A 17596-nucleotide genomic window follows, 5' to 3' on the forward strand; every position below is an offset into this window, starting at 1 on the left:
CGAAACGATTGCGTTGTTTTTCTCACTCACCTAATAAACACTATGTCGCCCCGCAGACTCTTATTGGGTTTGAGCTGTTTACAGTCAGGAGAAGGAGACAGAGAGAGGGGGACATAAAAAAGAGGGAGGGAGAGAGGGAGAGAGAGACAGAGCAAAAGGGAGGAATAAAACTAGAGACTGGGTTTTCATCCTAGTGCCTGGTGATGTCTGCATGCCACTCTCCAGAGACTGAGCAGGCCCTGTCTCCATTCGCCTGCTGTGGACTGCCTGCCTTGTAATTTACTGCAGCTTGAGTAATTCAAGAGGGTACTGGACCCCCCCCCCTCTGGCACGTTTTAATCCAGCTCGACTCCCCCCTCAGACAGGGCTGTCCGTGTGCTTGTGTTTTCCTCCCTGGCAAGCCGATGTGACAGTTTGATGATGCATTCACGAGGCTAATATATCGTTCTGTTGTCTTTTTCTCTCAGTGTGTTTGCCGGACGTTGCCACTCCGCTGGTGACATGACGTCAGGAGCTGCTCGGGAATGTGACGAATGGCAGGGCTCTTACCGCTGCCCGCGTCATCACCGCGCTCTGCCTCCTTTAGGCAATTGTTTGCGTCCAGTACGCACGCGCTCACGTGAGTGTGAATGCTGCGTAACATGTTGTGTTTGGATGTGAATTTTTCTGCATGTGAGTCACTGAGGTATCTGATGTTACGGCTTCAGTCTGGGACATGCAGACACAGCGGAGCAGGGGGCTGATGCTTCCTGTCTGAAACGATCTCTGATTGGCAGAGAGGGGCCGTGTGACGAATGAAGTTGCTGACGGAGGTGCTGATGACTCTGATAGCCTCTGAAGGGGGTGGGGGAGTTGGGGAGGGGGGGGGTCCTCCGGGGTCAGCAGGACACGGAGGTCTCAGCGATGACAGGCATGGAGGGCTAGAGAGGAGGAGAGGGGGAGAAAGAAAGGGACAAGTGATGAGGGACACACCACTGCAGGGGAAGACACCGAAAGACAAAGAGAGAGAGAGAAAAGAGAAAAGAGAGAGAGGAGAAGGATGCTCCCTCTGATTGAGGAAGATGAAGACAGAAGGTGAGTGCACCTCATGACCTCCTCACCTCCCATCGCCTGGGTGAGCCACGCCCACAGATCAGAGAGACGCTGTCACAATGAGGAGATGATTGACAGTTGATCAGAAGACGCCGGCCTATTGCGTTCCGTTTGAAGAACCTCTGCCCTGCCATCCAGGGTGACCTCCACACCCCAGCAGTCTGCCCCGAGTTCAAAACGCCTCTCCAAAGACATCAAATACTTTCACTAGAGAACAATCCAGCTCAGAAACTGATATCACACTGAAACCAAGACATTTATCACATTGCACCTTGGAATAAAATGACAAGCAAAGCAGACTGCCTCTTTCTAGTCAGCAAAGAAAGGTAGAAGAAGTAGTGATAGTAGGCGCAGTAGTGATATTTAAGGAGCAAATATTAGATCTATAAAGGCAGGGGCAGCGCTGCAAAGGAAGTCAAATAAACTCATGGCTCTGACTGCTTAGCTGTTTATAACCTGCTCTTTAACGAGAGGAGTCTTCAAACAGAGTGGCCCCAGGCAGTGGGACCACGGACAGTTAAAGGAAGGAGTCGCTGAGGCACCAGCCTGGCAGATCTAAAGAGAAGGAAGGGGTGCAACATGGAATGAAGGTGCAGTTAAAGGGAAACTTGGCAGGATTTCCCCCTCTGCTGGAGAAATTGTGCATTGTACACATTCAAACTGTGGGAAAAGATAAAAAAAATCACCATTTTCACCGGAACAGGTCATTTAACCATCCAAATGATTTCTAAACGGGTTTATTACGTTGAAATAGTTGCCAAGTTCCCCTTTAATATGTAACCACGCTCACATCCAATGGTCAGTGTAGTGCTGGTGGTTGCTGAGGACACACATGAGTGCTGTAAACACCCAAACGCTACCTCTTGATTAAAGACGGTGGTGAAATTGGTCTGTCGACTCGTTTAACTTTATGGGACAAATTGTCTTCCATGTCTTAATTTTAGCTTCTATGAAACTCTCTCAGGCATTCCAACTTCGTCATTTATGTATGTAGTCAGATTGACTCACAGACACAGACACAGTCTCACACACACACACACACACACACACACACACACACACACACACACACACACACATACACACAGCCACAGCCACATTCATTTCCTCATTATGTCAACAAAAAAGACCATAATTACTCAAGAGGCTGAACAGAGATATCTCTGCAGAAGAAAGACACACAAATTTGGACTCTCGCAGTGGTGGATTGTGCTTTTGTGTCCAAAGATAACCTCAGTAACCTGGCTAACAGACCTGGCCGCCCAGCACTGGACACCTCTCTCAAAAGCTCTGACCCTGTTGCACAAATTTGACACTTGTACAGAGTTGCACAACACTATCTTGCGTGAGAATGAGGGCTGATGGAGTCACTGGGATGGTGAAGGGCAGAGGATACGCTTGAGGGGGGGGATTATCCGCAATTCTTTGGAAGTTCAGAGCTGGTCTGATTTGTTTGCTAAATAGGAGAGACCATAAGATAAGAATACTTATGCAACTATAAACATGTCTTTAACATGTCTTCTGACTCCTTTAATACAATCGCACTCCAAATCATTTTGGTCTTTGCATGTTTTTTTTTTAATTATTTAATTGTTTTCCATTACATGTTCTCATATTTTTGTAAACATTGTTGTGTACATTTGATATTGTTTGGTATGTATTTGAGTTGCATACTGCTTAGGTATGTATGATATATGTATTTACTTTCATTATTCACCATGCTTTCCTTCTTTAATGTTATTCTTGTTTCAATTTCTTCCAGTTGATTGTTTTTTACTGGAAATGCTTAGACATTAGCGCCATGATTATCTTACAAGTTACAGATGTTTTCCTACTTAATGTGTAGAAATCACACTGAAGTCACACATTTGAAAGACTACCTGTCTACTTACAAACAAGCTGCCCTGTGCAGAAGTCATCTGTGCACTGGGAAGTTTTCATATCACCACAAGGCACTTGATCTCTTACAGCCACCTATTGGTTACCATGTGCACATGACTCCTACAGAAAAGCTCCCTTGGAATGGGGAACCTGAGGTCTCAACCAATTAGTGGACTGTCAATGGACTCAAAAGGAAAAATATGTTTCACTATTATTTATTTCAGATTTCACATGTTCCGACCAACAGTTGCCATAACAATAACTGGCAAAGCTAAGATACATTGCAGACATCATTTGAGTTGTAGACCATAGATAAAAATGACACACAGGACATGTTGATGCTGATCTCCTCCAGTGACTTCAGCTAACCTATTGTTCACTGATTATGAAATCAAAGCAAATATGATGACCAACAGAATTGAACTTAATAGTTATTTTTCAGAAAATCATAATTCCTGGGTGAGTAAAATAGTGTGGCACCCACGTCTTGCAACTAGGATACCTACCACTGTATAAGAATGTAAAAGTATTCCAGAGACTGTCTTTTGCCTAAACACACTTGTGAAGCAAAAGTAATCAAACTCGAGCAAGATATCTGAGGTGCAGAAGGAGGTTCTGCAAACGGTGAGTGTTGTAACTGTGTGGCAGATGTAGACTACAATAGCACAATACAGACTCAAAAGATGTACAATACCACTACACAATACAGACTCAAAAGATGTACACTACAATACCACTACACAATACAGACTCAAACGAAATGAGACTTAGAATGCTGGAGAATGCATTCACATATAATTTGATTGCTGTGATCAGACAAATAGGCCTTAAAAAATACTAAAATTGTACGGTCTCACCTAATCATTTTGGGCCTAAATCATGGGGAAATACAATCTTCCACAACAACACATTGGCGCCAATTTGTGATTGCACTGCTGCACACTGATCTCTCCCCTCATTTTCTTTCAGTGTTTACAAATGCAACCAAGTAAAAACATTTCTTTATTTAATGATTATTTCCTTATTTTAGATTGCACAGCTATGAAGTGTCTGTGGTCAGATTCTAAAAAAAGTGGAATAATCTAGACTCAAGATTATTCAAGATGTTCCAGCATCCTCATTTAAGGTTCCAGCTTCTCCCCAAGTCAAAAAAGGGAGGAAAGAGAAAAACAAAGCAGTCAGCAATTGGTCAGTTTCTCACTGATCACTGACTAGCAAACTCCATAAAACTCAATTGGTCAGCTTCTCGCTGATCACTGACTAGCAAACTCCATAAAACTCAATTGGTCAGCTTCTCACTGACCACTGACTAGCAAACTCCATAAAACTCAATTGGTCAGTTTCTTACTGACCACTGACTAGCAAACTCCATAAAACTCAATTGGTCAGCTTCTCACTGACTATCAAACTCCATAAAACTCAATTGGTCAGCTTCTCACTGACTAGCAAACTCCATAAAACTTACCGGTAATTGGTCAGCTTCTTACTGACCACTGAACTATGGCCAAGTCGTGTTCTCTTACCTAGAGATATTTAGGGAGTAGCAGGCTGTCATTTAACCTTAGTGCAGTGTCAGCCTACATTACGCAGTGGATCAACTCAGGTTAACATGATACATTTGGTGTGGTTATATTTTGGTCATATTTTGGTCAGTAGACAGCTGTCTGGGAGCCCGTTTCATTGTCATTTCGGGTAAATTGTCCCAATCGGCGTTTGTTGACATAGGCTATATTGCCCGTTTTAGACGAACAAATGTATCCTTTACGCGGTTGCATTTGATATAGGCCAACAGTCAAAATGTTACCCCACTCTTAATCAGCCATAGACTCCAATACAACAACGCCCTCTAGAGTCACAAAATCCGACAGACACAGAATTCGGTGCAACACCTGTGAAACACCTGTAGGCTACTGACCACACACATCGCCCATGATAGCTTCAACGAATGGGTCTAGGCCTACTCGTTTTTCGAAAGGCGTTAGTAGGCCTCTCATTTCATACGTAACCTATGCAAAAGTTTAGGCTATGTTTAGGCCTACACATTTGATGGTATTTATCTTTACATATAACAAGGGTGAAATCGCCAAATAATTCTTCCATAGTAGGCCTATTCAGCAGCATGGGTAAATTCGCCATCTAGGCTAATTCTGCCATAATATGCCATAATAACAGACGTTCACATTTTTCTGCTTCAATTATTTTGAGCTATTACCATTTTTATGTTTAAATATGAAATGTTTCATATTTCCATAGTTTTTACAAAGTAGACTAGCCTAGACCAACAAAGTTCAATTGTGACGTCGGGTTTTGTCAATTACGTCACGTGGAGATTGGCTTTAAATAGAGCTGCAAGGTGTCATTTTGTCACTTTTAGCCTACTATTACTATTTCCAGGAGACACTTCACAGTACAAACCATGGATTGCAGCAGATGTAATACGTCGCCACTTCCTGAGTGTAAGTCACCCAGCCCACGACTTTGTTGGGTGGAGGTCCAGGAGTCCCATCCACAGGTATTCAGTTCCCTCTCTAAACCCAACCCTGTCACGGTGACCCCCATCCTTCCCCTGGGCAACGTTACCCTGGACGACAGCCTTGTGGTAGAGGATGTCACTCCAGAGGAGGCTGAGCAGGTCAGACTCCCCCTTGTTGCAGAGTTTCCTGCCCCACTCCCTGTGGTGGCATCCCAGGCAGTCGTCCAGGATGACATTGTCCTGGTGGATGTGGAGAGGGAGGTGCTGGATGACTTTGACCCAAACCTTCAGATTACAGTTAAAGATAAATCGGTAGGACAGGACCTGACCTTCAGTGAGGCCGTGCTCGCCGGTGATGTTGAGACCGCTGCCCTTGCTGAGCGCACCCAGGGACTGTTGACACCGGCACCAGCTGTTCAGGACGCTGCCTGCAGGACTCTGCCGTCAGTCCTGAACAACGACTACCAGGCGCTCATCACCAACACCGCCCAGAACAGCCCCAAAACGACCCATAGGAGAAACTACTGGAGAAGGCTCGTCAACGCGAATCGGACCGCTCCAAGAGCAGCTCTGGAGCAACCAGCAGCTCCTCGGGAGGAGTCTTCTGGCTCCGGCTGCTTCCCCTTCAGGCTTCTGCTGAGACGACTTTTCAGAAGAAATAAATAAAGTCCTCTCTTGTTAAAATGGTCTGAATGTCTTCATTGATATAGGATATAGGTTAACTTAACATGAATGATAAGCCTAGTTAATAATTAACAGTAATCAATGGATGAATAGATAACTAAGTAATAGGCTTCTGTTTTAGTTAATATTAATATCACTCTGTTAAGAGGTAGCCTAAACATTGGCTGATCACGTGGTAGTGTAGGCTGATTGATAATGAAATACATTTCAAATGTGTTTATTAAACAAATATAGGCCTAACAAACGGATAATAATTCGACTATCTGTCTATTCGTCTGCATTCTTGCATTCCTGTGCTAGACACAGCTGTTTTGCTAATGCCACTCTTGGATGAGTGGAGGTATAAGCAGAAATAGACAGCATATTGTGGGGACGGCAGGTGCGATTGCAATAGGCTAAATAAATAAATAATAAATAAGTAGTCACTTAAAATACTACTATTATTAGGCTAATAATAATGTGCCTACACAGAATAATAACGATATAAAATCGTCATAATAACAAATAGGCTATCCATAAACATAACTGTGAATTAAAGGCCTAAACGAGGTTTTGTTGATCACAAAATAATCGCTATTCTACAGAGATGAATCTATACGTCTTCTTTGGCTGATTGAAGACCAGTTGTGCTGCTGCATTTTGAATAATCTGCTATGGTCTTAAGCAGGTAGGCCAGCTATCAATGCATTGTGACTATTCGATTCGTTTTAACGATAGAAAATAATAACGATTAGGCCAACATAATCAGAACAATAAGCAAGTCATCAGATATAGCAAGCTACAACTTTTTGCGAACAGTCGTAGGCTATTGACGATGAGCCACATTTTATGGTATAGATTACAGTATTTGTAGTGAGTAGTGGAAGTGTGCACATCCACACCGGTGAGGTGCAGGACAAATGGAACTAGAATTGCAAAGGAATTTTCGCACTTTGCTAAAACTGCCATATATTTATTGTGTTGCAAAGTTTCGACCCGGCTGGGTCTTCCTCAGGCAAATATATTATTTGTAGGCCTATGGAATAGGCCTATCAGGAGTCCAATGCGTCAACGCAAACGTTTTCCACTCAGTTTTTAAAAAAATGTTTTGACAATGGACATCACAGGCATGGACATCAATAATTCGACTATTATCTAGTGTTATTCTAAACAACACATTTGATTACATGAGTTGTTTATTGAATGTTCATTTAATTCATCCCGTCTACACAGAGTCCGATTAGGCCTAATAGGCTAACTTCAATTTACAACAGGGTCACATTATTTGATATTGTATTGATTTTATTGTTATTATTACTAATTCGATATATGTAGGCTTACCAACTTTTTACAAATCCCTTTTCTGTTCATTTTAACTATTGTAATGTTCTTCTTGGACGAAAGATTCCGCTAAATACCACCATAACCATAAAAGGGCATGCATCAACCCGCGACATTGCTATGATTCCAAATGACAGTGACACATCAATCATAACAGACAGTTCATCAAAGAATCTTTGAACGTAATAGTGAGGGTTACCATGGTGAAAGGGAACCCTATATGAATCAATGAAAGTGAAACATTCATTTGGATTTATAGATGGACCGAGCAACACCTCTTACTGAGTTGACTAGCTAATAACTTTTTTTCTGGTTGAAGTGCTTTGACAGGTAGGGTGATGTTGTATTATACTGTTTAAATGTGAAATGAGTGTTGTATATGAGAATATAACATGTATTTGTTTCTTATCAGTAAATGTTAGTAGTCTATAAAAGATGATATACTGCCATAATATGATATTCTGTTATATGATATGATTATATAAATAGGGCCTATTATATGATTATCTCTATATGCCTCTACAGATATTCCCACAGACTATAGACCTGTTGAAGAGCATGAATTGGTCATTTAAAAAAGTCACATCCTGTTAGCAATCCATAGCAACTTAACTTACACTGATGTTTAATCCATTCTTAAATGCTGTCACAGAGCCAGGAAATGGCTGATTGGATACAGTCAGCATTGCTGACGGTCCATGGCCGACTTCCTGACGAATCCCATCATCGTCGATCTCGGAGAAAAGGGAGATCAGATGATAAACCCTTCGACCAAATCCTGACCAGTGCAGCACAACATGAGGGTGAGAGTGAAGGAAGTGGCAGTAATCCCTTTACCTCCAGGTATGAGCTCCTGTGAGACAACAACACTTGCTTTCATGAATTCCCTATTTCATGGCCATGCAAATGTAATGTTTAGCTTAATTTGATGGATTTCAAACTCATGATGATCATTTCTTTTGACAATTAACAGCACAAAGAATTCAGGAGTTTCTAGACGAGGCAAAAAGGGTGGCAGGAGCCGTGCACATGCCTACTCTGAGACACCAATGGAGCCAACACATGCATACAGTAAGCAATACCGCGACATGAATAACACGCAGCACAAGATGGCCGTCAAGATGGATATTCACCTGCAGCAGCAGCAGCAGCAGCAGCAGCAGCAGCAGCACCTGTCCGACAGTGACGCAGAGCCCACCGGCTGCTGGGGAGCTGCCCAGAGAATGCTGAGTGGATGCTACACCTCGCGGAGGACTGAGCAGAGGATCAGGGCGCAAGCGGATCAGAGGTACTATGAGTTCCGACGGATGGAGGAGGAGGAGAAACGCAGGGAGCTGCAGAGACAGATGGACCTGATCAGCCAAGATGGCCGGAGGCAGATACAAGAGGTGGTAAAGAAATATGAGAAGATGAGGAAACTAGACGAACTGAAACAAAGAAAGCTGCAAAGACTGACCGAGGTGGTGCGGCAGGAGTGGGCCAAGACAGTCGCCTCGCAGACCTGGAGACTGACCGAGGAGGAGGTGAAGGAGCTGAAGAGGCTGCGAAAACAGGAGGCCGCTCTTCATCTTAAGATCCAGAGGCTGCGGGAGAAGGAGGCCATGTCGGAGACAGGGACCTGCACGGAGAGTGAGGACATGAGTGGGGATGAGAGAGGGCAGCAGCAGAGGCAGAGGGAGAAGGACAGATGGCCCCACCTGGAGCAGCAACAGCTGGACATGAGGAGCTCTGAGACTCTCAGCAAGCCACACCAGTATGGAAGCACAGGAGGTCCAGTGAATTGGCTGTGGAGGGAGGAGATTGAGCAATTCCGGAGGCTCCGAAAACAGCTGGATTCTATACTTTTAAAGATTAAGAAACTGGAAGACAAGGAGACCAAACCCAGGAATGAGGCAGATAAGGTAAGAATACTAACATTAGTGGCCATTAGATTTGATGGAGTTGATGTTGGAGTGGATACAGTCCAGAACAGAGGAGGCATATGAATCAATGTCTCTGCCATTGGTGGCCTGAGTTGCATGCCATCTTTTCTTGTCCTTTCACAACTAAAAGTTACATGACTGCAGAGATGATGTATTAAATCTCATGGCATTTGTTTATTTCAGTTGCGTCTGGAAGGCACTGGACGGCAGGTAATACCAGGAAGCAGTGAGACAAGCAGATACAAGATAAGCAACCTCAAGATGGAACAAAGCAGAGAGGCCGTGGCAGAGACCGGCAGAATGGCTCAACTGGAGAAAGTCACAGAGATGGAGAGACAGAGAGACCAAGAGAGATGGAGAGAGATGGAGAGAATGAGGGAGATAGAGAAGAGAAGAGCGAGAGAGCTGGAGGAGGAATGGTCCAGGCGACTGGAGGGGCTGCAACGCCAAAAGGCAGAGATAAAGAAGAAAGACATGGAAAAAGAGTGGTCTGAGAGAACCCTAGAGAAAGAGAAAGAGAAAGAACTTGAAGAAAAAGTGAAGAGGATGGAGACGGAGAGAGAGAGAGCTGTGGAAGAAGAAAGACAGCTGGAGATGCAAGAACAAGAACTGAAGAAGCACCTGAAGGAGAGAGAGAGAGAGATGGAGAGAAAGCGCCAGCAGGACAGGGAGGCCAGGCTACTGGAGATGGACCGTCTGATAGGAAAAGACAGAGAGATCTCTCAGAGGAGAGAGGAGGCCTTACAGAAAATGGAGGCACTGAGACACACAGAGACACAAATGGAAAAAGACAGACAGCTGGATATGCAGACTGAGCTGAAGCAGGCGGAGGTGGAATGCCAAGACATGGGATCAGAGATGGAGAGAGGGAGAGAGTGCCCTGTGAAGGAAGAGGAAGAGAATGCAGAGAGGAGGATGCAAAATGAAGGTGAAAAAGAGATACAAAGAGAACAGAAGAAACAGCAAGAGATGGAGGAAGAGCTAAAGAAAATGGAACAACATTTTGAGATGGAGAGAGAAATGGAGAGAAAGACACAAGAGGCAAGAAGGAGTGAGATGGAGAAGAAAAGACAGAAGGAATGGGAGGAGAGGGAGAGAGAGATGGAGAGAAAACTGGAAGCTCAGAGAGAGGCGGCTCAGCTGCAGGACCAGGAGCTGTTGAGGCTGCGACAAAAGCAGCAGAAAGATAAAGAGGAAGAATGGATGAAAGTGGAAAGACAGAGAGAGAGAGAGAGGGAGGAAAAGAGAGTAACTGCAGTGGAGACACACAGGAAACCAGAGCTGGAGAAAGACATGCATGATGGTAAAGAACGGATGAGAGAAATCAAGCAAGAAGTGGAAAAGAAACAACAAAACGTGAAAGAGAAAGGAACTGAGAATGAAGACAAAATAGCAAAAGTAGAGCAGAGGAAACCAACTACTGAAGGGATCGGCTGGTTGGCAGAACTGAGGCAGAAAGGAGAGACAATCAAAGTTCTCTCCCCGCACAACAACCAGCCTTTTCTGCAGGACACCTCAGTGACGTGTAAGCTCAAACAAGGACAGGCAGAAACAGAGCGGAAGCACAAGGAACTGGGAGATGACTGGCTTGGAGGTGTGGACCTAATGAAGAGTGAGGACAAATGGAGTGAGATCAGGAGGAAGCATCAGCAAAGCAGGGAGGACAGTAGACAGGAGCTGGACAAACAGGGTCTTCAAGGGCAGCAGACAGAAACTAATACATGTGCTGTGGTCAGACGAAGAGGAAGACCTGTGGCCAGAACGATGGATGCCACAGAGCAAACCCTGACGGAGCTGACAGAGCTGAATAAACAGGGCCGAAAAGAGGTCAAGAAGTGCGGAAACGAGGGCATGGACTGCCTGGGTGGAACGCAGCAGAGAGTGGTGAAAGGGAGGAGAGGGAGTTTGGCAGAGGGGCAGCAAATTATGGATAAAGAACTATTCACCCAGGAACGAAGGAGAGAAGGAGAAGAAAATCAGGACAACAAAAATGACAACAACAACAACAACAGCTTATTAACTTTATGTGACGCACACCTTACAGTGAAGGAAACCGAGGAGATGTTGGAGGAAAACCAACAGAGAGAGAACGCACAACAGAAAGAGCAGAGGCAGAGACAACAGCACAAGAGAGAGAACACACATCAGAAGGAGCAGAGGCAGGGACAACAGCACAAGAGAGAGAACGCACAACAGAAGGAGCAGAGGCAGGGACAACAGCACAAGAGAGAGAACGCACAACAGAAGGAAATACAGGATGAAATGGAAAAGGACCAGGAGCAAAGGCAGCAAAAGGAGATGGAGAGAGATAAAGAGCTTGAAAACCAAAAAGAACGAGAGAGAAAGTGGCAAACGGAGAAAGAAAAACTGCCTGGAATTCAAAAGCGAAAAGAGATTGAAAGCCAAAGGTTTACTGAGAGAGACAAGCAGAATGCAATATATAAACAGAATGATGTGGAAAAACAGGATTTAGACCAACCAAAGATGGCAGCAAAAACTCCAATCCAGAAAAAAGATAAACCTGTGGAGGTTAGCATGCAAAGGTCTGAATGCCAAAACAGTACAGACAAAGTAGCAATCCATTACGCTGCAAGAAGGAAACGTCCAAGAGGATTGTATCAGCCAGTGGTCCAAGCTACTGGTAATCACCGGCCAACACCACGCCGCATTAAGTCATCCTTACAGAACACTGTCGACCAAACACCTGCCCCAGTGGAGACTCTGCCTGATTCAACACCTTTCCGGCAGAGGGACTCTGATGATACTCTTAATGGAAACAGCACGGACATCATGCCGTCTGAGAGAACATTGGAGGCAGAAAGAGAGGCGGCTCAGCAGCAGGAACAAAAGAGAGAAGAGCAGGAAAAAGCAACAGAACAGATACAAATTGAAAAAGAGAGAGAAATTGAGATGGAAGAAAAAAGAACGGTTGTGGTGGAGACGCCCAGGACAACAGAGCCAGAGAGAAAGATGGACAGAGGTAAAGAATGGAGGGGAAAAATGAAGCACGAAGAGCCCCAGGTTTGCTCAGAAGAGCAAGTGCATGCCCTGAGCGGGAGTCCCCCGAGTCTGGCAGGTGTGAGTGATGACGAGTTGGAGGAGCTGTCTGGGAGCGTTCTCCTGACCTCAGCTGAGGACGACAGAACTCCAGGTGCCACAGACTTCAGTAGCGCAGCAAACGCAGACAGTGGGACCAGACAGGACAAAAGTGTGCCGAGGAGGGTTTTTGGGTGGGTGAACAAACGCGTAAAAAACTACTACCAGAAGAAAATTGAACGGACACATGTGAGAGAGGAGGAGGAATAATAAATAATAATAATAATAAAGCTTTATTTGTATAGCACCTTTCATACACAGAATGCAGCTCAAAGTGCTTTACATTTGAAGCATGTAACACAATAGTAGTCAGTCAGTCATTATCAATCACTTTTCTTTGCTGTTTATGATATGCTCAGCAACATATCAAAAATATAGAAAATGACGTCATAAGACTGGCAGCCTTAACCCTCTTACCCCCCACAAGCACGCCATATGGCAACTGTGGCAAGGAAAAACTCCCATATTCCAGGAAGAAACCTTGAGCAGAACCTGACTTAATAGGGGGAGCCCATCTGCTTCTGGCTGGCTGCGCCCTCCAATAGTAGCAGATGTAGAATAATCTGAAAATGTAGTCTACAGGATAAGATGAGTTAACTAAAAGCTTTCCTGTACAGGTATGTTTTCAGATCTTTTTTAAAAATATTTACTGAACTCGCCTGCTTGATGTACAGAGGCAGGGTGTTCCATAGTTTGGGGGCATAATGGATAAACGCAGCTTCTCCACTTTGTTTGTGGAGCACTTTGGGTACGATTAAAAGATTAGAATTGGATGATCTAAGTTTCCTTTGTGGTTGATAAGATATTAAAAGCTCAGAGATATATGAAGGTGCTATGCCATTCAGAGCTTTGTAAGTAATTAACATAACCTTAAAATCAATTCTATAGGAAATAGGGAGCCAGTGCAGTTCAGCCAACACAGGGGTGATGTGTTCTCTCTTCTTAGTCTTAGTTAAAAGTCTAGCCGCAGAGTTCTGTATGAGTGCCAATTTCTTTAGATGTTTTTTGGGAAGACCAGTGAAAAGTGCATTGCAGTAGTCTAACCTGCTAGTGATAAAGGCGTGAATTAGTTTTTCTGCATCTTGTTGAGTTAAAAAGGGCCGCACTTTGGCAATGTTTCTCAAGTGGAAATAGGCTGTCTGAGTAACTTTACTGATATGGGGCTTAAAACTTAACTCTGCATCTAAGATGACACCGAGGCTTGTTACTTTTGGTTTGACCTGGTGTGCCAAGTTCCCCAGATTACTAAGAATAATATCTCGCTTTAGTTTTGGTCCAACCAGAAGTACCTCTGTTTTGTCATCATTTAGTTTCAAAAAGTTTTTGCTCATCCACTGATTAATGGAGGTTAGGCATGCAGTGAGGGAGCAAAGGCCATCTGGGTTAGTTGGCTCAACAGAAAGATACAATTGGGTATCATCTGCGTAGCTGTGGAAGTTTACATTATGTTGACTTATGACGTTTCCCAATGGAAGCATATATAGAGAAAATAGCAGGGGACCAAGGCAGCTCCCCTGGGCCACACCAAAAGGCAAGTCATGTTTTTCAGATACATGATCTCCTAGACTGATATAAAAATCTCTGCCAGTAATGTAGGTTTGAAACCAGTTTAGAGCATTATCAGAGAGACCCACCCACTTCGCAAGGCGGTGAATTAGGATGCTATGATCAATGGTGTCAAATGCCACACTCAAATCCAGAAGAATAAGGATTGAGACTTTGTTTGAGTCGGTAGCTAGTCTGAGATCATTGACTATTTTTACTAGAGCCGTTTCTGTGCTGTGATTTGATCTAAAACCTGATTGGAATTTTTCAAGGATACTGTTTTCGTTGAGGAAGGTATTTAACTGATTACAAACAACTTTTTCAAGTACTTTGCTCAAAAACGATAGATTTGATATAGGCCTGTAGTTGCTCAGATTGGTATGGTCAAGATTTGACTTTTTAAGTAAAGGTTTCACAACAGCGGTTTTAAAAGCAGTTGGAAATATACCTGTTTCTAATGAGGTATTTATTACCTTGAGAAAAAAGGGAGCTAAGCCATCATATACTTTTTTGAGGAATGTAGTAGGGATTGGATCTAAAACACATGTTGAGGAGCCGGTTTGAGTTATAATTTTACCAAGCTCAGATTGAGTAATAGTGCTAAAGGACCTTAATTTTGGGGGGCTGTTTTTGGGTGTACTATCAAACATATTACTTGTGTTACCAATAGCCTCCCTTATAGAAATGACTTTGTTTTTGAAGAAGTCTGCAAATTCTTCGCATCTTAGAGAGGATGCCTGACTGAGTGTATCAAAAGGTGTTTGATGCAATAGCCTATCAATGGTAGAGAACAACACCCTAGAGTTTCCACTGTTTTCAGCAATTACCTTAGAGAAGTGGTTCCTCCTCTCATTCCGAATAGCTCTATTATAATTTGCAATTTTTTCTTTTAGAATGGCACGGTGAACCTGTAACTTAGTTTTTCTCCATGTTCTCTCAGCTTTCCTACATGATCTTTTTAGATCATGGATATTTTCGTTCATCCAAGGTGTCAGTTTGCTACAGGGCCTTTTTTAGTCTTTAAGGGTGCCACTCTGTCAAGCAGAGCGCCTAATTCACGATTGAGAGCCTCTACCATTTGATCAATGGGATGATGTAAAATATCTAAATTTATGGAGTCTATAAGAGCTATGAACTGCTGTTCTGCTCTAATGTCCAAGAGTCGCGATTTGATTGCAATTTCGGGATGAATTTTTGGAGTATGTAGTACAATATTAAAAGATACACAATGATGATCAGACATATTTATATCATTTACTGATAAGTCTGTGACTTCTATCCCTCTGGAAATGACTAGATCGAGGGTGTTGCCAAGGTTGTGGGTGGGTCCTGTAACATGCTGCTTTAGCTCTAAACTGTCCAACACATTAAGGAACTTACTGGCTTTAGCATCAGTTGTCTTATTGACATGAATATTGAAGTCGCCATTTACAATTATCCGATCATAGCTAGTGATGATGAGCGACATAAGTTCAGAAAACTGGTCGAGAAAGCCAGTCCATAGTTTAGGAGGGCGGTATAAGGTTAATAGAAGTACAGCTGGGTCAGCCTTCAGAGTGAGGGCAATATACTCAAAGGAAGCGAATTCGCCAAAGTTGACTCGTGTGCAACTATATTTGTTTGAGAGAATGGAGGCAATTCCACCACCTCGTTTGCCTTGTCTAATTGAGTGGAAGAAATTATAATTTGGGGGACAAGTCTCAACAAGAACAGCTTCGCTGTCTGAAGTCAGCCAGGTTTCAACAAGAAACAGAAAATCCAATTTTTTTTCACTAATAAAATCATTGATTGCAAAGGTTTTGGTAGTAAGTGCACCTATATTTAGTAAACCCATGTTAGCTGAAAATGCCTCTGGCTTTTGAGGAATATGCTGAGGTATGGAAAGAATATTTGTTAGGTTTCTAGTTTTAAATTTGTCTTTTCTTTTTACTATACGTTGGGTAGAAATCAACGTTGGAATAGAACTATAAGCATAAGTCATGCTATTGCATGACACAGCTTGATCTATGGTAGTAGTATTGTATGTTACCCTGCAGAAAACATTCTCAGACTCATCCACATGTATAATGCCATTCGAATCAATACCTGGGGGGCGTGAATCTGTAATATTTTCTACAGAATGTCAATGTCTCAGTGTGGACGCTATGTTGTCGGAGAGTAGCCTGGCTCCATGTTGGTTTGGGTGGAGACCATCACGCTTCAGCATACTGGGCCTCTCCCAGAACAAGCCCCAGTTGTTGACATAGGGGATGCTTAGGGAAGCGCAGTAGCGTTTGAGCCAGGTGTGGAGATCGAACAGTCTGGACCATCTCTCAGCACCTTTTCTGTAGGTAGGGAGAGGCCCAGAGATGACAAAGCGTTTTTCTGTGCCCATCAGAGTGGTGATGAGAGTTTTGTAGTTTTCCTGCAGTGCTACTGACTGCTTATCTCTGATGTCGTTCGTGCCCACGTGTACGGAAGGAAGGAGACCAAGATTACCACCCATGTAAGATATTCAACATGTTCATGTTATTTCACTCATGCATACCAGATTAACCAGTTTCCCAAAAAATCTAATATCTCTAGAATGAAGTTTGTCTTTTGTGTAACTAACCAGATACATTGTTTTGTTTGTTTAGGGTATTTTGATTGCCCAATTTCTCGAGCAGAGAGAGAGCTGCAGAAAAGAGAGGAGCTGTTAAAGAAAGAGGCCACACGACAACGAATTGAGGCCTCCTGGCGAAATTGGGAGGCTAAGATCGCTAAGAACAAGGAGAAGGCGAGGGCTAAAAAGCAAGAAAATCAGCAGAAATTAAAGGATATAGAAGAGCATCTCCGTTATTTAGCAAACTACTAGTCAGGTCTGTATTCAGTGATGTGTTTTTTTGTTGGTTTGTTTTGTTTTTTGAGATGTTTATTTCATGGTCATGCCAGTTGGTGTGCTTGTATACTAAAATTAGCCTTTTTCATATTTCAGTGAGCAGAAAGACCAAGGCTCAACTTCAGACAGGATTTTATTTCATTTTACTTTATTTAATTTATATTTTTTAACAACCATCATTACTATTATATTTTTCTTTCAATTATTACATTGTTATTGTTGTATTGTTATTGAATAAACATTATTACAACATCAGTGTGGTGAGTTTTTCTTTAATCCAACAATGAGATATTTAGTTGTTTTCCACAGCAACATGTGGACTCTTTCGCTATCTACTGCTACCACCTACTGGTGACTGTATGGAACTGATGCTTCAATATTATGTACGCAATTAATTCCTCCTACTGTTGCCATAGCAATTACAGGAAAAAGCAAAAAAGAAAAATCTGTCTACTTTACTCCAAAGATCTGATCCAATGAGTAAAGCTGAATTGTTGATCATTAACTACAAAACTACCGGTAGATCTCTATTCCATGGCAATTATGAAAGTTCACAGTACAGAACTCAGGATGAACTAAATAGAGACAATGAAAGAGTTTAAAAGAACTCATAATTCATTATTATATTGCTTTTCGCTATAGACCAGGTTTTTCTTGGTCAGCGGCGTAATGCTTTTTTGTGTAATGTGTAACAAAAGAGAAGGGCATTGCGAAAAATTTGAG

General features: G+C 43.0%; 1 protein-coding gene across 1 annotated transcript; it reads left to right on the forward strand.

Moving 5' to 3' along the window:
* The first annotated feature begins 7706 nt into the window (after nucleotides 1-7706).
* On the forward strand, nucleotides 7707-17049 carry LOC121721444 (trichohyalin-like). The gene is made up of 7 exons (XM_042108372.1): nucleotides 7707-7780; nucleotides 8103-8293; nucleotides 8424-9351; nucleotides 9556-12672; nucleotides 16474-16498; nucleotides 16632-16853; nucleotides 16970-17049. The coding sequence occupies exons 2-6, from the start codon at nucleotides 8112-8114 to the stop codon at nucleotides 16847-16849; spliced, it is 4470 nt and encodes a 1489-aa protein (XP_041964306.1). The 5' UTR covers nucleotides 7707-7780; nucleotides 8103-8111; the 3' UTR covers nucleotides 16850-16853; nucleotides 16970-17049.
* The last annotated feature ends 547 nt before the right edge of the window (nucleotides 17050-17596 follow it).

The sequence above is a fragment of the Alosa sapidissima genome, chromosome 10 (assembly GCF_018492685.1).
Source record: "Alosa sapidissima isolate fAloSap1 chromosome 10, fAloSap1.pri, whole genome shotgun sequence".
NCBI classification, from domain to species: Eukaryota; Metazoa; Chordata; class Actinopteri; order Clupeiformes; family Clupeidae; genus Alosa; species Alosa sapidissima.

Bases quoted from the DNA above. Each gene is read 5' to 3' on its own strand.
- LOC121721444 (XM_042108372.1), top strand. From the start codon at position 8,112: ATGGCTGATTGGATACAGTCAGCATTGCTGACGGTCCATGGCCGACTT. The intron at 9,352-9,555 runs GTAAGAATACTA...TGTTTATTTCAG, and splicing joins CCAGGAATGAGGCAGATAAG to TTGCGTCTGGAAGGCACTGG. The intron at 12,673-16,473 runs GAATAATAAATA...CGTGTACGGAAG, and splicing joins CACATGTGAGAGAGGAGGAG to GAAGGAGACCAAGATTACCA.